This window comes from Photinus pyralis, unplaced genomic scaffold, assembly GCF_008802855.1.
Source record: "Photinus pyralis isolate 1611_PpyrPB1 unplaced genomic scaffold, Ppyr1.3 Ppyr1.4_LG4, whole genome shotgun sequence".
Lineage (NCBI taxonomy): Eukaryota > Metazoa > Arthropoda > Insecta > Coleoptera > Lampyridae > Photinus > Photinus pyralis.
Window position 1 is genome coordinate 9,611,385 of NW_022170511.1, and position 23,240 is coordinate 9,634,624.

General features: G+C 35.7%; 2 protein-coding genes across 3 annotated transcripts in view; one reads left to right on the top strand and one right to left on the bottom strand.

The window, feature by feature from the left end:
- LOC116169581 overlaps positions 1–23,240 on the top strand; it is an 81,294-nt gene that overhangs the window by 40,808 nt on the left and 17,246 nt on the right. The gene's annotated exons all lie outside the window — the stretch shown is intronic.
- On the bottom strand, positions 22,023–23,123 carry LOC116169582 (histidine-rich glycoprotein-like). Its single transcript, XM_031485708.1, has one exon. The coding sequence runs from the start codon at positions 22,957–22,959 to the stop codon at positions 22,213–22,215; it is 747 nt and encodes a 248-aa protein (XP_031341568.1). The 5' UTR covers positions 22,960–23,123; the 3' UTR covers positions 22,023–22,212.

The following is a 23,240-nucleotide window of genomic DNA, read 5'->3' on the forward strand; positions in this document are numbered from 1 at the left end:
TGTTTGATTCTACTTAGGTACTATGGTAAATTGTAAGCTATTGGAGCTGCAGTCAAAGACATCTGGAACAGTGAGTGTCAGCTACTGGTACATGTGCATTTTTTTTATTCAAAAATGAATTCAAGATTTGCCAATAAACGAACTAAATGGACACTACATTTTTTCTAAAACCAGATTTTAACGTCTGGGTTAGTAAATTATGCATCAAGAAAGTGGTAAACTTAAGGTGTCAGCTAATGGGGGACGTAGGTATACGGTACGACAAACACTATGGCAGAACGCACCAAATGAAATGGAAAAGATCGTACTATTATTGTTACTTAACCGGAATTTCTCTCATTAATCCATTGCCATTGTAAATTAAAGGACTGTTGAACCTTTAAATAAGCTCTTTAAATGCGTTTCCCCAATGAAAGATACATCTTAACGTATTTGATTGTATCTTTAATTACGTTTAATTGCTTTCGACTGAGATCATTGAATTAAATACGTTGAAATGACCGCATAGGTAGTGCTGCAGTTTTTTTTTGCAAATTCTCAAATTCACTACATGAAATTACTTCTGGGAAAAGAATTGCTCCAATACGTGGCAGAAACACGCATTACTTACCTTCAGTAAGTAATTGGTAGGACAACACTATAATAACACTGAGCTTAATTGGAATTTTACGTAATTAGTTTGACATCTATTCTTTTCATATTTCCTGCCGTACATCATAATTATGGCGTGTACACTGGCGTTACGTAACCACGCGGCACAATTTAAAAAAAGCGCGCACCCAATTTAAATTTGTGATGTTAAAATATTGCCGCAAATTTTACCAGTAGTACTACAACTGGAAGGTTTTGTAATAAACCATAGGTACGCGTACGATTTCTTATGCGGGCTCTGGTTGCAAAACAAGTGTGGGTAGTTTAGTATTAAATACAACGCGGCGCGGTTTGGTTTGAATTGAATAACCCGCGAGATAAGGACTATAAGTATGCCCCAATATTTGTATTTGGTGAATTTCTTGACTGTGGGATTAAGAACTAATTACAATTACGCACGAGATTTCAGTGGTATTGCGTCAATTTTAAAGTGGCTAAACTAAAAATGTTGTGTCTTCAGTGCTGTATTCCTGTATAAATGTGGATACTTTTCCTTCGTTATTAGGTCTGAATAATTTTATCGACGTGACGTCAATTAAATAAAAAAAATTACGACATATTTGAAATGTACTGTGACACAAGTACTTTAACATCCAGATGTGTAGCGTCATTAAAACATGCTTCATACAGATCTTTTAAGAGCATGAAGCTATAATTTACGTTCTTGTCATCGGCACGTTACTATATTAAAGTTCAAAGCTAATGGATCACATCTCATTAACGGTGATCGATTGAATTATTTAACGGTGACTCGAAAGCGCGAAAGAGTATTATTTATTTTTATATACTTGATGAAAAATTGGCGTTTATTTCACCCCCAAAAAACACCCATTGGGACATTTCGCTTCCGGCTAATTTTCACACCGAAACAGGATAATTTTCACTTACACATTTCGATCCCCAAACATTGATTTCATTTCCCACCCGCATTTACCATACGGAGCAAAGCACTTTCGGAGAAACTTACAATACAGGATGGCCTTTGGTGTGCCAAAATAATAATGTATAGATCCATTTTATGGCAAAATATTTTACATTGAAGTTGTTTTATATTTCATTTCACAACACATAGCTTTTCTTTGATTATTTGTTTTCTCCTAAGTACAATCTCAGGTAAGTTATCTTTTGTTAAGTCTAAGAAATGCATATTTGAAATAGAGTCACTCTGTTCAAGAATACATCCATTTGGATAGCTAGGGCGATTTTTAATGGTTTTAGCATTTACTCCAGCACCCCCATGTACCCATAATATAATATGCACAAATGCCCACAAATTCAAATTTGGATGGTCCATCAGTTATGAATAAATTTAAAAACCAAGCAAATACAACATAAATGAATTTTACACATTTCAGGTTATTTATTGTACAAGACGATAAAGAGATATTTTAACCATTGAGTGAATAAACTTTTACGATACGGTTAGTTTCCCTTTATCGTTGTGTGTAATATTAAACTTTCTTTTATATCAGAAGTCATATAAATCATTGTAAAGCTTCTGACAATTCTGAATTTAACTTAGACGTCAAAAATAGTAAGCTTAGCTCTAGGGTCGCGGTCGTTTCCATAGAAACAGCATAGTAAGTGAACTTCATTTTGTCGTGTTCCGCGTCCCATTCGATTTGATAAGAATGACAGATGTCATTAGAATGCACAATCATCTGATTCACTATATCTACCCTTGCGGTCAGAGTGATCTCTTTGAGATGATTTTACTCCCGTCCAAAACATATAGTGCATACCGAGCGATAAAAAGTACTCACTTTTACAAAGAAGAGAGAAAGATTAAAGGCCTTGAGAAATAGATGAAGGTATGTCTTTTAAAAACCGGACATAATAATATCAAGGAAGTATGCAAACATAAGTTCACATTTTGTTACCAGATTCCTTCATATTTTATAATAATTACTCAGTTACTTACTTTTAAAAAATTATGTTTTTAAAGACCAACTGTAAAATAAGTAAAAAAAAATATAATAGTGGTACCGCGAATTTTGTTTAATAATTTTTGTGGGTCACCATACAAAAAAGTTTAAGAAACATTGATATAACTGTTAATAATACGGGGTTGAGGAGGGGATCTATGGTTGATAGAAATTAATTGATTTCGTTCAGACCTCATTAGAGTATCGTAAAAGATAAAACCAGTCCTCCCCCCCCCCTCCCCCATCTCCTCACCTTCTTGATTTCGGGAACGGGTACAAGGGGAAGGGCGGTAGTTGCATTAAAATCACAAACTGACTTTCATAGCATTTACTACCGAATCTTTCAAATAGCAAACGGTTTGGATGACGTTCCGTATGGGGAAATCTTCTACCTAAACTCTAACAAATAGTAAGTCATTCTTACCAATTATTATTTCGAATAATTCATTTTGAGTGTAGAAATATTTGTCGTGAGTGGTAGACTGTTTCTTCATTTTAATAAAACGATGTTAACATATCTGACTAAGCAATTATTCCCTTCTAATTGAAATGTGAATATTTCAGTAAATTTTTGGGGAGAAATTAGGAAAAAGTGTAAAAAAACTCGATATATACAAAATATAAATGGGCAACAGGTATTTCTTGTAAGTTGTAAATTAAAAAAAAAAGAAATTACCTGCCATTGTACTTAAAAGAAATATCAATAGTATATTATATACCGCGGGACTGAAGTAGTACTTTTAATCCCGAAGGTAAAGTTTATGGCCCGACCGAAGGGAGGGCCATAATTTACCTGAGGGATTAAGAACACTACTTCAGTCGCAAGATATATACGATATTTTTCGTACTTCCGAAACTGAAACGCTTAATATGTATGGAGTTAGAGAACGCGTTCTTTCAAAAAATCGCTGCTTAACAAGTTACCATAGGAAAGTTGCGTTGGTACGACAATCCCTATGCTATGGTAACAAAAATAATTTGGAAACTGTCATTACTAGTGTCACAATTTTGGTGGTGGGTGACAAAGGTGTATTTGATATTGATAAAAAGCAGCCAAAGTAGGTAAAGAATTGATACCACCGAAATCCAAAAAACTATATGAGCAGCAGTACGATGCGTTTAAGAAGTAGTGCCGCATACAAAACGTGGAACAACCTACTGAAATTGCCTTGTTAGTAATTTCATCCTTCCGGGATTTTCGTCTAAATTTAATCCCGGCGGGACAAAAAGTGACACTTTAGTACTTGTCATAATGGAGTGAAGTTGTTACTTAGTCCCGGAAGTGCGAAAACAACTTTTATGGGAAACATTATTCCCTACTTTTAAGACACTGCAGGTAACAGGAATCTTGGTGTAGGCTATTACGATTTCTATTTGAAAAATAAAGCACTTGATTTCAAAAACTAGATGTACATCTAAAAAGGCAGAAAAAGTTATTAAATAGTTTAATAGTCTGACAAGCAAAAAGCAAATAACCCCAAAAAAATAGTTTTGCAATCTGAGTATGTGGTTTATGTGTATTACATACCTACCAATAACTACATATCAGTATTGCTGTGTGCAATGGTATGCGGTCACTATACCATCCAACAGACATCTCCCTAGGTAAATCAAATTACACCATTTAGTATCCTTTTTCTTTTTAAAATTTTCTCAGGGAACGACTGGGCTGCGACACAACAAAAAATCCTAACATGATTTAAAACTCCTACAAACCTGAAAGAGCCGATGGCCTCAATCAAATACCGATAATTCCAATGAAATCAAATTGGCACATAATTATATGATAAAAAGAACTTGGCAGAATTTATTCTAACACACATCGTAAAAAGAAAATCAAATACAAAGAATCTTGCAAGAAACATTTAAGGCTAACAGTGTCTTTTGAATACAAAACACCGTTTGCAAAACGGGCGATCGAAAAACAACTTAAGAGATCTTAAAGATTATTCACAGGTCTGTTAATAACAATCCAAATAAACTGGGTAGAACAAAAATATGTGATGATCGGCCAAACTTTCACTTTTACACGAATCTGAACGTTTCTTTAAAAGTACTCACTTTTAATACGCCAAAACGGGTTCGAAGCCAAAAAAACACTATAATTTATGACTACTGGGCTTATAAACACAAACTTTTTAAACTCGAAGACATCCCCGTTTTTTCTTAATTCTTGCTATTTAACAGAACCCGAACTGATCGACACCTGCGTTGCTTACCTCGCACGTGGTATTGTTTAACGCAAAGTCAATTAATTTCTCTCCGATAATAAGTTATTTTTTGCATAGTGATCAAATAACCGGAACTTGTTTGTCAAAAAATCGTGTGGAAAGTGTTACTTTTTTTCACGACGAAAAAATGTTCCCTTATTTATGCGTTTTTAAAAAAACTAACTACAAGACATAGAATTATATAAATTAAACAATTACTGACTAAATTTACAATAAGAAACCAATATTCAAAATGACAATTCAACAAAATTTTGCCATGCTGTGTCCATTTCAAATTAAATAAATTATGTTACATACAGGATGTTCGGACTACCATTTCCGATATTCCGACCGAAATTACTTTAACAATACGTATTTTTACACTACAAGGTGGCTCGCTGTCGTCTTCGCATTGTTTCAACTTAGAGAAACGACACCCCCATATAGATCAGTACCTATGTGAAAAGAATTGAGTGGACAAAGGGACATCAAACATTTTTTTGAACCCCGTAGGGCGTAGACTAAACAATGTGTTGTGTTTTCTATTCGTGTGAGTAAAGTATCATTTTTTCTCTCGGAGGGATTAAAAATAAACGAGGAGCGAAAAGTAACAGTTAAACATTGAAATGTCAAAAACAATTAAATGTTTAATTTTTATAAAGTCAAACGTATATGTTGGTTCTTGAATCATATTGTATGGTCATTATACTGATTATGATATATTTCTTGGGAGGCAATCATTGTCCCCTTGTTTCTTCTGCGACTATTTGAATACTCATTTTACACGGTCGTTTTGTAATACACTCTTAAAATTAAATGATATACATTTATTATGATATCAAAGGGTAGTTGCAACAGTTATTTTGCTGCAGCTGATTATCGACGCAAAAAAGAATAGCGTCTTAATCTCTTCCTTACTACTTCCTTACTTGTTGCTCGAAACGAAGTTGTCTTCATCGCTTCGTACAACATGAACTCAACCCTAGAGGTAAAATGCACACTTTACACCTTGGTATAATATACTGTTTCCGGCTAGTATGACCAGGTCTACACAGTGCTTATTTTAAATGTGCTCTTACAATAATTTCAACGAGTTAATTAAATTAATTTAATTAAAGCCTCAAATAAAAGCGCGAAGACATTCATTATATCCGCCGATTCAAAGTAAAACCGCAACCAAAACGCGAATCAAATTAATAAGCGCCAATAAAACCACCAATCTTATTTAAATGAACCACTTTAATTAAAATTTCAAAGAAATAATTAAATTAATTAAATTAAATCTGCGAAATCACCAAAATAAGCGACCAATAAGACCACTAGTCCGCGAATCAAAAAAATCAAAACCAAAATCGAAACCACAATCAAAACGCGAATCAAATGAAAAACCGCAAATGAATCCACCAATTTTATTTAATGAGACTGATTTAAATAGAGTTATAATGAATTGATCAAATCAAGAGTACAAATTTCACGAAATTATTTAAAATTCCCAGAAATAATTTAAATACCTCCCCGAAAACATTATCGACGTGACCGAAACCTCTAATCAATTTAATTGACCCCGGAATATAATCCAAGATGGCCGCCGAACTCTCATTATCGCCTTTGATCGGATTGGAATTCGCAAAAAAATCTTTCAAACGTAGAAACTTCTTAATTTGAAAGAACCCGCCTCTCATTATTCTTTAGAACTCGGCTTTAATCCATCCAAGGACCTTAAGAGTACCGAAAGATTTACTAACCGAGCCGCCCTCCATGCCGAACTAAGTAGGAACTTGTAACGGATGTTTGTAACATTTAACTCCTCTCTCCTGCTTCTTCTGGGTAATTAAATTGGGGGTGGTTCTTATTGTATTATATTATGTTATATTGATATGCCTCAGATGATCGTCGGGTAATAATCCTCTTCTTGCCTCAACGATCAGGGGTAATGGATAAATAATAACTCAATAATCTTTGTTAAAGTTTGAATTGGTTCTAATTAGTTTTAAAATATCGCCTCTGCTTTGACACATATTAATAAATGAGGTTGTGGCGAAACAATCCTGTAAGGTAAATGGTTAAACCACATTCATTTGCAAAAATCATACTTTACATTGGTAGGAAATATCGTATATGAAACTAATTCAATGTCAAATGAATCACCGTTAGGTGCTAAAAGAAAATTTCTTATGTTTTACAACACTATGTACAATAGGAATAAAGCGAACTACAATACGTAAATAGGTTAAAAATGTCCAGGCAAGAGTCGAAAATTAAGCAGTTGATGTCCACAAAACGCCTTAATGGTAGTAACAATGGCTGTGACGCTATTTTAAAATCTACAACGGGAGAAACTACGATAAATGCAATTCGACAATGTTAATGGTTTATGCACTAAACGTTCTCGATGCGCTTTCGTGGAGGCCCCCAAAACTCGGACGTAGTTAAAGGTACACGGACCGATTCCAGATTTCCCTGCCTCTGGTTGGAAGGACTAGATGGTTAGTGTGCGAGGCTTCGTGAAAGTCATCGCGTCTTCGTTTTTCTCAAAAAATGTGAGTGGACATTTCGTCCGGGCAATGCTTCCGCTCTATGGAGATGGTTCTCGATATAATTCTTCTAGGTTCCGCCGCGTGGACGATTCGCTTGCAAATGCACGGTTCGAATCCGCACGACAACTGGTACCAATTCAGCGTTTGAGACTGCCCGTGCAATCACTTAACTTCTCAGATGAATCACTTATATTTATATCCCTTCTCTCAGTATCTACTGTTTACGTTCTGCTCATCCCACAACAACGAAACGTTTATAAGTTTGGCGTAACTCTTCTACCAGCTTTTGTCAATTCAGCTTCGGTAATGAATAGACGTATTTAAACGAACTCTCCTTGCGGTTATCTTATTACAATGACTCATTTCAATACTTCATTCCGAATATACATACGTAAAGCAGTATTTATGTACCTATTCTATTTACATGTGAAATAAAATTGCATTTTAACAGCGATGATTACTTTATATCGCTAATTCCCTTGTAGCTTTCTCACGATTAACTAATAAAATACCAACTTCGGTTAATGAATGAAACTATATTTCCTTGCAATATATTCGCTTTGGCTCACGACTATATTCATACCTAAATATAGCTTACGCAATCTTTTCATTTTAAAAATTCCTGTAGACATTTCTGTGGATACGGAAGCCTGGTTGCAAACTTCTGTTTATTTAGGTTCAGAGCTTCATTTTTTTTTACTAAAATCTTTGTATGTGTGGCACTTAAACGGTGATGTGCGTGGTACTAAATCAAAAAGATCAATGACGAAATAGTGGGAGACTTTTAAACATATTTTACCTAAATTTACCATTTCGGTTTGTTGCGAAGTTCTGTTATTGGTTTTGTTGTTATACTGCACCTACTCGTATGTTAATTTTAAAGCCACGTATATATGCTGTCCACAACCTGGTGAAGTTAAAAGAGCAACCTTCTTATTATCAAAGCTATAGATTATGTTTAAATTCGGATTCAATTAATTAGTAAGTTGAATTAGTATATTATGCATCAAGTTTTATAAACGACACTTTAAACACAAGTTTTAGGTTAGGCGTGAGCGGAGAAAGAACTCTTCAAATCAAGAAAGTTTCTGTCACTGAAAACAAGTTAAAAAGTAATCGTAAACGATTTACATAAAGCGCATTTCCACTTGCATTCATTTCCCATTTGTAAGATGCAACTTCTGTTAAAATCGTAAAAATCCGCCCACAAATATGAAAGATAGCGTTGCACATGGGCAATCCATTGTTGACATGCTACTTCAATTTCAGTTTATGCGAAGAATTTCATTTCAATGCTTTTCTAAATAAGAAAGTTGGAACTGCGCATGCGCAAACCTAAATTTCACTTAAATAGTTCCATAGATAAAAAAGTTGGCACTGCGCATTCGCAAAATAAAATTTTGAAACTAGCGCTAGATTTTCCTTTATTCCAAGTGCCTATGTATCACATTTCATTTAAATTCTTCCATAAATAAAAAAGTTGGCACTGCGCATGCGCAAAGCCAAATTTTGAAACTGGCGTTTGATTTTCCTTTATCCCAAGTGCCTATGTATCAAATTTCGTTTAAATTCTTCCATAAATAAAAAAGTTGGCACTGCGCATGCGCAAAACCAAATTTTGAAATTGGCGTTTGATTTTTCCTTTATTCGAAGTGCTTATGTATCAAATTTCGTTTAAATTCTTCCATAAATAAAAAAGTTGGCACTGCGCATGCGCAAAACCAAATTTTGAAATTGGCGTTTGATTTTCCTTTATCCCAAGTGCCTATGTATCAAATTTCGTTTAAATTCTTCCATAAATAAAAAAGTTGGCACTGCGCATGCGCAAAACCAAATTTTGAAATTTGCGTTTGATTTTCCTTTATTCCAAGTGCCTATGTATCAAATTTCATTCAAATACTTTTATAAGTAAAAAAGTTTGCAATTCGGCTTATAAATGGTCGAGATGCGAAAAGGGCACTGTGAATTTTGAATCGATTCGATTCAACTTTTGGCATTGCGTATTATATGGCTAAATCTATGATGGGCATTGAATTTCATGCAATTCAGTTCATAACTAACGGAGATGTAAAAGCGATCGAACATTTCTAAACAAAGTTATCGTTCACACGGACAGATAGATGGACAGACAGACAAAGGAACAGACGGAGAGACCAACCGGCAGGCGACAGATAGCAATGCAAAATTATAAACGATCTCTAGGATCGTTAATAAACGGCAAAAGTGTAAAATTATGGAACATGTAAAAAACGGTTTTTTGTTTTTTTTACAATAACTTTTTTTGTAAGCGGTACAGAAAAAATTCCTTCCTTGGTACAAGACTCGACACCATAACGAACCAAATAGCGAAAAAAGTAGAACAATAGCTCTTAAGATAAAAAACTAGTAGCGTCGCAAAGTTAGCGGACGGACGGACGGACGGACGGACAAAGTGACCACAATAGCGCATTTTTTTTTATTTTTGTGGAAATGCGCTAAAAAATAAAAGAAAGAATACAGTTCTATATCTTAGTGCAGATTTAATTCATGGTTTTTTCCTGCTTCTTTTATCTTCATCAGGTATCGGTAACTCGCGAACACAGAATCGTTTGAGGCAATCCAATGTATCTTTTGTTAATAAATGTTTACAGCGATCTTTTGGTAACAGCAACCTCATATTATAAAATCTTCTCGATCAGATTGGTGACCTACAATCTAAAATCAGTTGTACTGGCAATATTTCTGTCACTGCACTTCCATAAATAATAATAATAATATAATAACTTTTTTTCTTGGGTTAATATTTGAAACTTTTGTGAATAGAAGAGATCCAACAGAATCTGTTGACTTACTTCATTGAAGGGATAAATTTGGTCTAGGTCTAGGTACAACTGAAATAAATTCGTGCTCACGAACTTATCCTTTAACAACGTGTTTATCTTCCGATTTCGCGCAAATGAAGTGGTATTTTAGGCTAATAGCCGTCATCAGCGTGTCTTGAGCTGATCATTTCTCGTCTTAAAATTCGATACGCTTTACATACTAAAATCCAAACGGCCATTTAAGTGCCGACACGTTTGTAAAAAAGCACGCCATAATTAAGCCTTCATCCTACACTTAATCCGATAGATTTATTGACGAAAACAAATCTGGAATTAGGCATTTCGTTAGTCTGCAGACCTGGAGGCCAGGAATTTCTAATCTGATATGTCAGTGTATAAACTTCGTCGGAGAATATAACTATTAAATTTAATTAACCATTACGGTTTTACTACAATTATAGTTTGCATAATAATATGTATTCAATTAGCACATAGTTAATGTGAGCTGGTCGCCTAATTTCAATTTAATTAATTATATGGAGGATAATCGGACAAAGGCTGCGATACGATTTAAAAAAGCTGCTTTTAATATTAAAGAGTCCGGTTCCGAACTGTTTCAGCAGATTAATTGAATTCTGACCCATACATATTTATAATGTATACTGTCATCCATCAGAGAGATCATTAACTAGAATAATATACATTGGTATGATATTTTAAGCCGTAAAGATTCATTTAGAAGTAATATTGAAATACTAACATTTCTATATGAAATAAAAAAAACTAGCGTTACGTAGTAATACTAATAGGATATCGCGTAATTCTGATTGGCACTAATGATGATGTTAACTTGTTCTTTAGTTCCACTATTCATACTTATACAATTTCTATTTATGGGAAAGTAAAATGTTTGCCGTACTTAATTAAATAAATTATATAGCATCAACTATACATTAATCATCTCGTGCGTATAATGACACTTCTGATCCCAAAATTAAGATTTCGGCACGTAGTTGCAGAGACATCTCGGTCCGAAAACCAAAGATGACCAAAAAGATTGCAAATAATTAACAGCCTTTTATAGATATGTTACGTGTTGGTTCGCAGATTGATTGCGAAAAATTATCTGCAATTACTACCGTCGAGTAGCGATTAAGAATGTGTGGGAACAGTGCAGACGGAATGCCAGCATGTACATTTGCACGTATTGGGAACCGCGATAAAAATGCATTATGGTACAATTAAGCCAATGCTCGGCAACGTACAAAAAGTTATTGTTGCGCGAGAATACTGCATGACTATAATAGCCACACTTCAAATTGTTCTAAATCGTTACAACTTTGAAACATTTTTTCTCATAATCAATATTATTGATTAATTTGTATTTTGTAAACTTCTTCAGAGCAATCCAGATTCCAAATATGTGCATGTGTATTTCTTTGATATGCCGAAAAAAGTTATCAAAGAAACTGTAAAAATCTCCTACAGTCTACACAAACAGTTTCTTCATCTCTTTGTTACTCTATCTGCTTGTCGTATCGTGGCTTAGAAGGCCATAACCTCACTATTGTCACAAATAGAAAACAGCTTTGCAGCGTATTTATTACGTATGAGTAGTATGGGTAGCGCTCATCTGCAGTCTTTCAGGATAAGATAGCGAAAGAGTTTCGAAAAGATCTGGGCCATGTATAGCCGATCCTAACTCATCAGACGACTTTTAAAACTCCTGAATGTCATCTGACTCGCCCTCTAGCGGTAACTTTGAAAACTAAATAGACATCGCAATCATCTCCCCCTGGTGGTGACTTTGAAAACTAAATAGATGTCTCAAAGGTTAACGATCTTAAGGAGATTTTCTGGTGCCAATGTCGTCTGAATGTGAGTAGAAGGGTTAATGACCCCTGATCCTAACTCAACTCTATATAAAATCTTATAAAGCGATTTTCTAGTGTTAATTTCATGTGACTTAACTAAATAGTAGTGTAAAGGTGAACAGCCCCACGACATTGAGGGACGGGGATTGGTGAGTGGATCTTGTAACCTCAATTTAAACTTTGGGTGGGATAAGAGGACCATGGGAAACCGTCACGCTCCATAGATTTCGTTTCCGTAGTAAAATCGAACAAATCAATAAAGTCTGCTGTATTAGAGCAAAGCAGTTATTGTGACAGATTTGATACACTCTCCCCTCCAAAATTATGGTAATACAAGTATGATTGCAGTAGTGCTTGAAATCATTCTGAAAGTGCACGCGAAGTAGTTCAAAATGGATCTTGATCCGTTAAACAATAGCACTTTCTGCAAACCGTTCAAAATCATGGAGACATGGAGGTTGGGCAAAATATAAAATCGTAGGCATCGATACAAGAAACACAAGGTTTGGTGACCGTGTAGTCGTGGAAACTGGAAACTTCAAATGTATATTTCCCTTACGCTTCTACGAAATTGTTTTTCATTTCTTAAAAAAATATAATATGCACTTCCAAGATTTTTTAATCGTTGTTAGGTTACTGTGTAAACTCAAAAGTTCTCAGCCGATCAAAATGCAAAGGTTGGTCACCGTACAAAGTCCAAAAGATCAATGGTTTAGAAAAGTTGATCAAGAGCAGTGATGGGCGACCTTTGGTTAGTAGCTGGATGATCTTTCGCCTTATTATTATTATTATTATTATCCCTCTCTTGTTTTGGGCCCTCAACAGGCATGCGCCCAATTACAGAGTGACCCGCATAATGCTATTTAGAGGTGCCTCTGCAGAAGGTATATCGCCTTATGAGATTGTACATGGAGTTGAGTTAGGATCAGGGGTTGTTAAACATTCTAGCCACATTCAAATGATATTCACACTAAAAAATTCCTTAGGATCGTTAACCTTTGGGACCTCTATTTAGTTTTCAAAGTCAACGCTAAGAGGTGAATCATGAAAATCGTCTTGTAGGATTTTACATGGAGTTGAGTTAGGATTGGCTATATGGCTACAAATCTGTATCTTTATGACAATAGCTTACTGTTTTGATCATGATAGCGAGGATTTCTGGTGGGTTTACGATATACCTTGGTGTTTTCTGCACCATCGTCATCTGCAGAGGTAGTTTGGGTTGAATCAACGGTTGCATGCGCAGAATAGCATTTCATCCATTTCCATCGTACGGCATATACGGAGTAAATCTTATTAGGCAATTTGATTTTAAGTTCTGAAATGTTGCTCGGACTAGTATAGCTATCCTTGAAGTACCTGGGAAAGAAAATGGCTATACATTCCCATTCTCGCTACGTTAGAATCAATTCCAAAGGCTGCTCTAGATAAGGTTCTTTGTGGTTGTAAAAAGGATTGCTCGTCAAAACATTGTAAATGTCGCAAGGCTCAATTGATTTGTACTAATTTTCAAGAAGACGATTAACGTAACTCCATGAGTGAAATAAACGGAATATACCTTCCCCATGTACCTAATTATAATAATAGTTGTCTAGAATCTTATAAAAACTTCGACGTTTCCATCATTTTCAGGTAAAAAAGTAGAGCAAAATTTACATTATAAAAATTGTAAGGTCGTTTTTTAATAATTGGAACCCCATTTCGGGCCAGAATGGACAACCAAATTTCATAACTCCATGAGAATAAGGTGTTAATAAATTTGTATTCACTTTTCTATATGGCTTCCTCTTCTGAGGAACGGTAATTACTTAACACCCAGCAAAATAAGAAGCTTCCCAAACACCGCAGTTTAGTTGAACTTCTTCATTTAATTTAAAAATTAACGTTCGAAAGAGAATGATGCAATATAAACGCATGTTGGGAATATGAATACGTGTCAGGATTATAGTAATAATCTTCTTGCAAATCCTTGGTGAGACGCACTTAGAAATTCCGTAATTCTCAATTTCACGCATCTTCACGCTAGAAAAACTATTAATTAATTATTGTTTAAAACAATGGTTAGCTATTATTATCGTGACGTAGGTACATCAGCAATATGATTATTCATTATGATCCGTTTTTAGATTGAAAAAATCGGTCGCGTAATTGAAAAGATCAGCATTTGAAATTGGTCGCCATCTTGAATTCTGAACTTCATGTTCAGATTAGGAGGTGCCAACATTGATATTCGTCTTCAGTAGGTACCAATTAGTTAAAAAAGCCTAGCTGGCCAAATTTTGTCTGAAATTCCCCTAGGACTCAGAAACTTTGAAAAGTGAACCAGTCTATAAAGTGAAGGAGGCAGTTTTCAGTTTTGATTAGAGGTTTTGGTGTTATTTAATGCCGTTTTTGGTTTATTAAAACGAACTGTGAATAACCGGGCTACTATATTAGGATATTTTCTAATTTATGATCACGATATTACTGCAAACTGTACCCTTACCATATACAATACTGGTAAATTTGTTCATACCTACAATTTACTTAAAACTCTCAAAATGGGAGTATATTAACTATTTGACTTTTTACAAAAGATAACCGATTAAACTAATCTTTTACATAATGCCATTAGGCAGCAACATAGCGTGTTCTGTCTTGTTTCTGTGTATCTAAAATGCATGACACTAACCGTCTCAACCCAAAATTTCTCACCCCATCATGAAAAACACTTGTGTTACGTTGAATTGCTCTTTGATCGATGCCCAACACGTTTGTACCGCGAAAACCTTTAGTTCACTTATCTTACCTGTATCGTATCTAACTGTCTTATCTATTATTTTCAATATGTAGTGATCAATAAAATTTTTGCAACGCAATTTTGCCACTGTATTAGCGTATTTGCTTTCATGTCAGACATGTGTCGTATTTTCATGTCCTTGCTCTTTGTTGGAATTTTTTCCATCAGCGAAATTGTTGCGGGCAATTGTGTGTGCAAATTATGGTGTGCACAGAGAGAAAAACGGGGGTAAGTTAATAAATTCGCAACGTTCTAATCAATTATACTGCAATTACAGCTCTACGTGCAGTGCAGGCGTTGGAACTCCGACCATGCGTTGGTGTTGTAAATAAATATTTGCATCAGTTTTTAAAATTAAATTGAATTTGTACTGGTCCGTTAAACTGGTAACAATTAAAATAGGACTTGAACCCTAAAATTAAAACCCTAAAGGGAAATCAAAGGTAACACTCTTTGTTGATACCATAAAATGTGCATACCTCTTAAGTAAGAGCGCTAATTATAGATGAATGCAACAATCGCATACCTAAAGAAAAGGTACACTTCTATTACGGAAAATGTCAATGGCGTACTAAAGATAAGATAAAGATAAAGAATAAAAACGCAATTATACCCTCACTATTGGAGTTAAGGGCGAATACGTTCATTAATTATTCCAGAATTCCCAATCTAATGAATCTAATTGTCAGAAATTAATAAAATATGGATGGTGGCAATTAAAATTCCATGCGTTCTCAACTAACGCCTCAGCTGTTTAATTAAAATGAAGTGCTGTTTAATTAAAATGAAGTGCACTCTGCCACGGCTCACGAAAGAAAAACTAAAATGAACGTGGACCATCGTTAACCACGGCGCGGGAAAATGCACGTCAAATGGCGTATTTAAAATTCCAACAATATACAATAGAATAGTTGATCGAGAATCTTTAATTTAAACTGACCCTTACTATTATATATGGTGATGATTTGACATGAAGAGGTACGGTCATTGACAAAAGTAATGATCGCCGAATAGGTAAATCCTGCCGCATACGCAAGCAACATTTGAATATATTGGGTTTTCTCCTTGAAAAAACTGATTATTTCCAATATGTAGTAATCAATACGATTTTTGCAACGCAACGCAATTCTCCACCGATATAAAAGCTACGTGTCGTATTTTTTTGTTCTGGAATTTTTTCCATTATGCCTTCCTTGTTTTAAATTTAAGAACATTAATGTATAAAAGGTTACTCCCGTGAGTATTTGAAATCCCCATTAATACGCCAATAATTGCAGTCTATTTCTTCTAACTTTTATTAATTGTGTTTTCGATCAACGTAAGCCAATAACTCTTAATATAAATTTGTCCAATGTAAAGCGTTTGTGATTTATTATAATGTAATTCAAGCTACATTTCGTTTAATTTGCATACGTTGTACTATAACAAATCCTGATAGTAGTTATACTCGTATATTTAAATTACGAAACCTCTACGAACAAATAGTGGCAATATTTTAGTTTCCCGTAATAAATCCATAAATCCAACAGGCATAGAGAACTTGTTTTAATACGAATAGTGTTAAAGTATTGTTATTTTGAATATTTAATTGCTGGGAGTGTAAATTTTTTACTTTGGTTTCGATAAATCGCTTGAATTTAAAATTCATATCCACTTATAATAGACGATTCATTTTGTATTGCGTTGAGGTATACGAAGCCGGTGTAATAAACGGTGACAGTTTGAAAACCTGCAGTAGCTAATATCTTAGCACTAAAAAAGATATCCAAGATGTTTAAAACTGTTAATGGAACTTTCATTTTGAAACAAATTACATATAGGTATTATATAGGGTGACGATTTGAAAACTTACCACCCCCCATGTCTTAGTAAGTAAACGAGATATTTTAAAAAATCAAAATCGTTTCGGTAATTCGGAGGGGAAATCACAATGACATAGTTGGCGACGCACTCCCGCCAACCTCCTGCGGCAGCCACCACAACTTTTAAATCTTAAATAGTGACCCCCCATGTGTGATACGTCGTTGGAAAGCTCTGAAAAAATGCTTTCCAACCATAATAGCATTACATTTAGGTTAATAATGATCGTGCAAATCAAAAAATAAACTAATATGATACATTTTCTAAAATTGGCTCTTATTTCAATAAATGTTCAAAATGGTTTCCGTTATTGGTAAGACAGTAGTATAATCTATTCTCAAACTCTTGTCGAACCTTTTCAAATTTGGATTTTGCCATATTTCGACATTCTTGAATTATTCTCTGTCTTAGTTCGCCGGTTGCGTTTTAAATACGACAGATTTCAAATGTATCATATTAGTTTATTTTTTTATTTGCACGATAATTACTAACCTAAATGTAATGCTATTTGGTATGGGCGGAAAGCATTTTTTCAGAGCTTTCCAACGACGTATGGGACACATGGGGGGGTCACTATTTAAGATTTAAAAGTTGGGGTGGCTGAGGCGCAGGGGGTTGGAGGGGGTGCGTCGCCAACTATGTCATTGTGATCCCCCCTCCGAATTACCGAAACGGATTTTGATGTTTTAAAATATCTCGTTTATTTACTAAGACATGTAAGTTTTCAAATTGTCACCCTGTACATAATTTTAAAGAAAGATGAAAAACACAAGGGGCGTGTTGCGTGCTAGTGACATCTGTTGTCCATTGAAAATCATAGCATGCTCTTTCCCAAATTTACAAAAAATGTCGGAAAATCAAACTTGTATGGTAAAAAAACAATTTTAAGAAACAATTTAAGTTTACATCTTCATTGTTTACAAATTTATGTTGCGCAACATGGGCACACGACGTAATAGAAGATACCAACCTGACAGTACCAACACTACAATCCCTTCGGTCGTCAAGCGTGACCAGGACGTGTTCCAGATTTGCCCTAACAGAAACATTCGTAATTGTGACTTCATCAGAAATGGACGCTAATTAACGCACTCGACAGACTTACAGGAAAACATTTCCGTGCTGATTAACGATAACATCATTCTGCGGCAATGAATAATGATAGCCATCCGATCCGGATATGGCGTTGGTGTCATTATTTGTAGTTGGTTGGGAGGAAGGTTGGAGTAGTAATGAAAAACTGTCGTATTTCGTCGTCCTGTGTAGTATTTTGCAAATATCGTCCTCGGTGCCCACATTTTGATTATTAAATAATCAAATCCGTTACCTATTAAGCGCTCTAATATAATCACATGACTAGGCATCAGTGCCACACAATGCGTTTCTAATAACTATAATATTACAGTATACACAACTCATCTTGTATATATTGCCCACGAACGTGTTTTTTAAGGTGATGTGTGTTGCCTACAAAACCTGCTGTAATTAATTAGCAAACAATGTGTCACGTTTATTTAAATCAATGTGCATTTTAATTATTTCTCACACATTCAATAATTGTGAAATATGCTTTAGTAATAATGCCAGTTCTAGGTGGATCACACTGTATAATTCGTCTCATTCTATTTACGTTCATCCAAAGTGACTCCTTAATTCTCATAATCAGGCAGTCACTAAAAAGTAATTAGTGAAGATTTGCCTGTTCAGGATTTTTCCGCAAGAGTTTGATCTCTACTTCTAAATTTAAGATTATTTGTTCAACTGTATATTATCAAATGAATGCTGTCATTTAAAAAATATATACAGTACGCTTCAAAATATCTGGGTGAGCTATTTGAAAGAATTGACTTAACGGTTTTAAAACTAACTTTGATAATTTCAAAATTGTTTAAATGATTGTTTAGGCCAACTGGGTATAAATTACTGAAAAACAGCATATCGGTTGTAAAATTATCTGTAGAGAACCCAACATACTGTTTTAAATTTTGGTCCACTTCCGGTAAAATCGGAAATGATAGAAACCTACTATTTCGATCATTCAATTCCCCTTTCACTCCACCTCCAGAACATTTGCTGGGAGTACACAATCGCATTTTTTGACCCAGACGATCGATGCATCATATTAAAGGGACTGTCCTAAGAACACCGTATACCGCGGCTACGTTCAGACACGGCAATTCTCACCAAGATCTTACGTACGTGAAAATGTTCCAAATCGTTCAATCTCATCCTTGATTTGGGAAAAAATCAGGGGGGGGCACTCCATCGCTTACCTATAATTGAGTATTGGTAGGAAATTAAGATGAAGTAAATTCAAAAAGTTACAAGCTCCTTTAAGGTTCTTTGAATAATATACTTTGGATTCATTGCAGCATAGTGTATTCTTTCACTATGATTGTAGTAATCACCGTTGTGACGTGATTTTTGCGAGGAAACCGCAATGTTCGACTTCTATCGCGATCCTGAGTTGTTATTATCGATGCTGTATTTTTAGGTACCTCCTATACCGCAAACCTAATAATATAACCCGGACAATGCACATAATAAAGTTCGACCCATATTGTGGTCATTTTATTTGGGGGGTTACACTTTTTCTGTGTCATAAGTTAGAAAATTAAACGCGGATATAGATTTTTCCAATCAACATCATTAGGTAATTAGTTTGTAAGATTAGGTGTTAATCGTGGTGCCCCATTGATAACTATTTCAGGTCGCTATAAATTGACGTGATTCCATGTTTGTTTATTTATTGAGAGCAACACGTTTCATTTGATAATAATAAAAATGTGACAAAACTTAATGGGGTTAATAACTGTAAAGTGAGTGTGCGATCTGAAGAGATGGCTTCTATTACACCACCGACCACCGATTACGTACCAAGTACGTCGTCGAAGCAAAGAAACCTCATGGAAAATCTTCTAGTTGCGAAAATGGAGCAGGCAGCTCTCGGGAATTCTTCAAGTCGGCTATTGGTGAGAACAAACAGCGCCGATTCGACCAGTTCTTTGGGCTCTGTCAGCTCCCTTACTAGTGATGTTTGCAAATGTGACGACTGCTTGCTTGGAATCTGCGATGTAGACGCGGGAGAACTTACGGACACCAACGCTAAAAGAAGCAAGGTATGAATCTTTGATTTGTATTGGAATGTTTCTACAGACCACTGTACTTGGGTATCCACGTAGTTAGGTAGTTGTCATGCCCAATCTTTTCATTTAACAAAATAAACTATGTTGCTATAGTGTAATTGTACTGGAAGGTACCCCACTAGCGCAGGAATTAAAAATGTATGATTGTGGTAAATAGACTATGGAAAATGATTGTCTATATTACTATTTTTAAAGTAGTTAAGTGTTACCTACATGAACAGTATAAAAGCAACTTGATGTCAAAGTCCGGTCCTTTAACTTCTTTGTAACGGTTAAGTTTCCCACTAACGAATTCATACAGTCTGTTTCAAATTAAGTCGGCATTATTGCTAACTTTCTCGTGCATAAACAAAGCGCATTACAATGAAATGCTTACGGACAAGTTGAAGCCTGCAACTCGAAGTAAACCCCCAGAACTGCTGTCAAAAGGTGTTGTGTTGTTCCATGACACTATTACAACGCTTCAGAAGCTCAATTTTGAGAGTACTGGCTCATCCTCCGTATAGTCATGACCTTTCTCCATCGATGAATGAAGTGCATTGGAATGGAAGGAAACTATGTTGAAAAATCATGTACATGTATTAGTGCATTTGTATCAACTTGTACTAAATTTTTAGCCACATTGCGGATAATAGAGCATCCTGACAGCCCACGGCATACCAGTTTCCATAAGCTTTCTAAATATTCAACCAATTGACCAATTTCTCCATTTGTTCGTATATCAATCATATGCATATTTTATGTTGTCGCACAGCAAATTTATTGCTCTTTTCAAATACCTTAAAAAACATGGGCATTGCATTTGGAAAACAAAAGTTTCATCGGTTTTCGGTTACACCGGAAGTCGTACCGGAAGTTCCAATCTGCGTTTGGATAGATCGTACAACACAAAATTATTTTTGACAAAACAAAAGAGATATTGAGGTGACTCTCTTAGCTCGAACCCACTGTATATCCCGGTTTGTTTCATCATCACGCAAGGCTGAGGGTGCAATTTGTAAGTGCATAGCGAATGACTTGGTTATTCAGTGTTGGATGAAACTACTACTACTCAAAGATAATTTAAAAAAATGGTGGAATTGGTAGGGCTTGACCTACATAAAATCTAAAATGATGGTGGTTAACGAACCTATTAAAATTTTAATTTATTGGCATTGAAAATGTAGTAGTGTTTGTCGACGCTGCTGCAGTAGTAGATCTATATTAAAATCACCAAACATATGCAATACAACTCAAGCGAGTAATAGGATGTGTACTTTGATTTTATCAACAAGCCGTACTATTTCATTCAACAATAAATCATTGCGATTTTAATTCCCCTAGTTTTATGTGTGGAAAAAAAGTAATTGTCCCGTTTGTACCTATAATCATGGATTGTGAAGACTTTTTCTTAATGATACATACTAGGATACAAGGCGGGACTATTTTCCCGATATGAAAACTTTTTTTAAAAATTCCCTATCAAAATCGCGTTACAATTATTTTTACCACAAAATCAATTACCAAAAATGCTTAAAGTCGTGTGCAGGAAATTCGCACCGGAAAACTTGCCCCCGTCAATTCACCTTCGAAAATTCGCCTCCGGAATATTCTCTCTTACCAAAGATTCGTCACTGAAAGATTTTCCTCCGTAGTATGCACACACCCGGAAGACCCCCCCACCCTCCGGAAAATTCGGCCGCAGAAAATTCGTTTTTTAAAGAAACCCGCCCCCGGAATTGGGGGTAATCCAGGAGCGAAATACTGTCAACTCACTCTATCTACCACCGCGAGTACAATTTGACATTCATTTTTGTGTGTATCTCCTTATGAGAATTATGACACTTTCATGGAACACAATAGTTTGAGACAGGATATGCATAGCAGTTCTTTTCGAGATGAGTTTTCTTAGTCATTTCTTTGAGATCTAACTTTCTTGAATTCAAATTCTTCTTTGAGCTAGTTTCTTCACGGGCCAAATGTTCGGGGGCGAATTTACCTGGAGCCGTTTTGTTGAGGATGAATTTTCCGGAACGAAACTGTCTACAATGAATATAGCGAATAGGTTTAAAATGGTCGTATTATAGCGAATGATCATCACGGATCTAAACATACGATCGAGAAAAGTCGACGACAAAAAAATAGCACTTGCGCGATAAGACCAAAAGAGAAAGGAAAAACCCATATGGCACGAATAAGACGATGGTCATTCGAGTACCAATAAAGAACGCAACTTATGACCGGTGTTTCATTTATACCAAACGGATGTGCCAGCATCGCGTTGTGTTCTTATTCAATTTGAGATTAAAATCTCCCAAGGGGCAAAGGCGCATAGTACCATAATGCACTAAAAACCTCTTTTAAATAGATGTACTAACATTTATTTGCATTCGCTACAGCAAGTTATCAACACAACAACAAACAATGCCAATCGGACTGACCCAACAACCTCAATGGTGACCTTTGCTAAATCCCCATTTCTTGTGATCTTCGTGTCCGCCTTTCTTTCCGTACTTGGAATCGTGATCGTAGTGCGATTCGTGTCCGCCCGCGTGTTTATGTCCCTTATCGTCGTGATAGTGGGAGCCTTTTTCGTGGTGGCCCTTTTTGCCGTAGTGATCCTCGTGATGTCCGCCTTTGTGGTGACCGCCCTTCTTGTGTCCACCTTTCTTGTAACCGTCCGCATGGTGAAATCCTCCGTGTTTCTCGTGATGTCCCTCGTCGTGATCCTCGTCGAAGAAGTGCTTTTCCTTTTTGAATTCGTCTAGTTTGTGAATGTTGTGACCTCCTTTTGTGCTGTGTCCCTTCTTGTAGCTGCCCTTTTCGGCGAACTTGTGACCTTTTTCTCCCTTGTCTCCTTTGTGGTGCTCGGCGTAATATCCGTCGTCGTGGTGGTGGGATTTCTTGTGGCCTCCGTGATCTTCGTAGTGCCCTTTGTGACCTTCTTTGTCGTGGTGGCCTTTGGAGCCCTTTTCGTGGGAATGATGTCCTTTGTAGCCTTTATCGCCTTTCTCACCATGACTACTGTGATGATCCGAATGGCTCTCTTTCCCTCCGCCTTTCTTCCAATCGTGATGACTTGCGGCAGCTTCTAGGTCGGATACATCCGTTTCTCTGTTTATTTCACGGCACGATGTTAAACATATTGTTAAAACGAGAAGGCAAGACACGATACTAATACAGTTACTGATCGCCATTCTTCACTACTGCTTAGTTAACCGTTTTAATGTCTACTGATACTGATACTTAAATTGTTCGTAGTGATATTTATATGATAATTTTTAAGTGTTTTCGTTTTTATTTTAGAGAAAATTTAGATCTATGCAGCTATTGAAGTAGAACAATTTGATGGTTGACAAACAGATTATTACATCTTGTGGTCTGCACTTTCACCGCATGACATAATATTGCAGTTTTGTAACGAATTACGGTTGTGTTCAGATTTTTCTACAATTTCGTCTCACCAATTGCAAATATT

Coding starts and splice junctions, on each gene's coding strand:
- LOC116169582 (XM_031485708.1), bottom strand. CDS start 22,959: ATGGCGATCAGTAACTGTATTAGTATCGTGTCTTGCCTTCTCGTTTTA.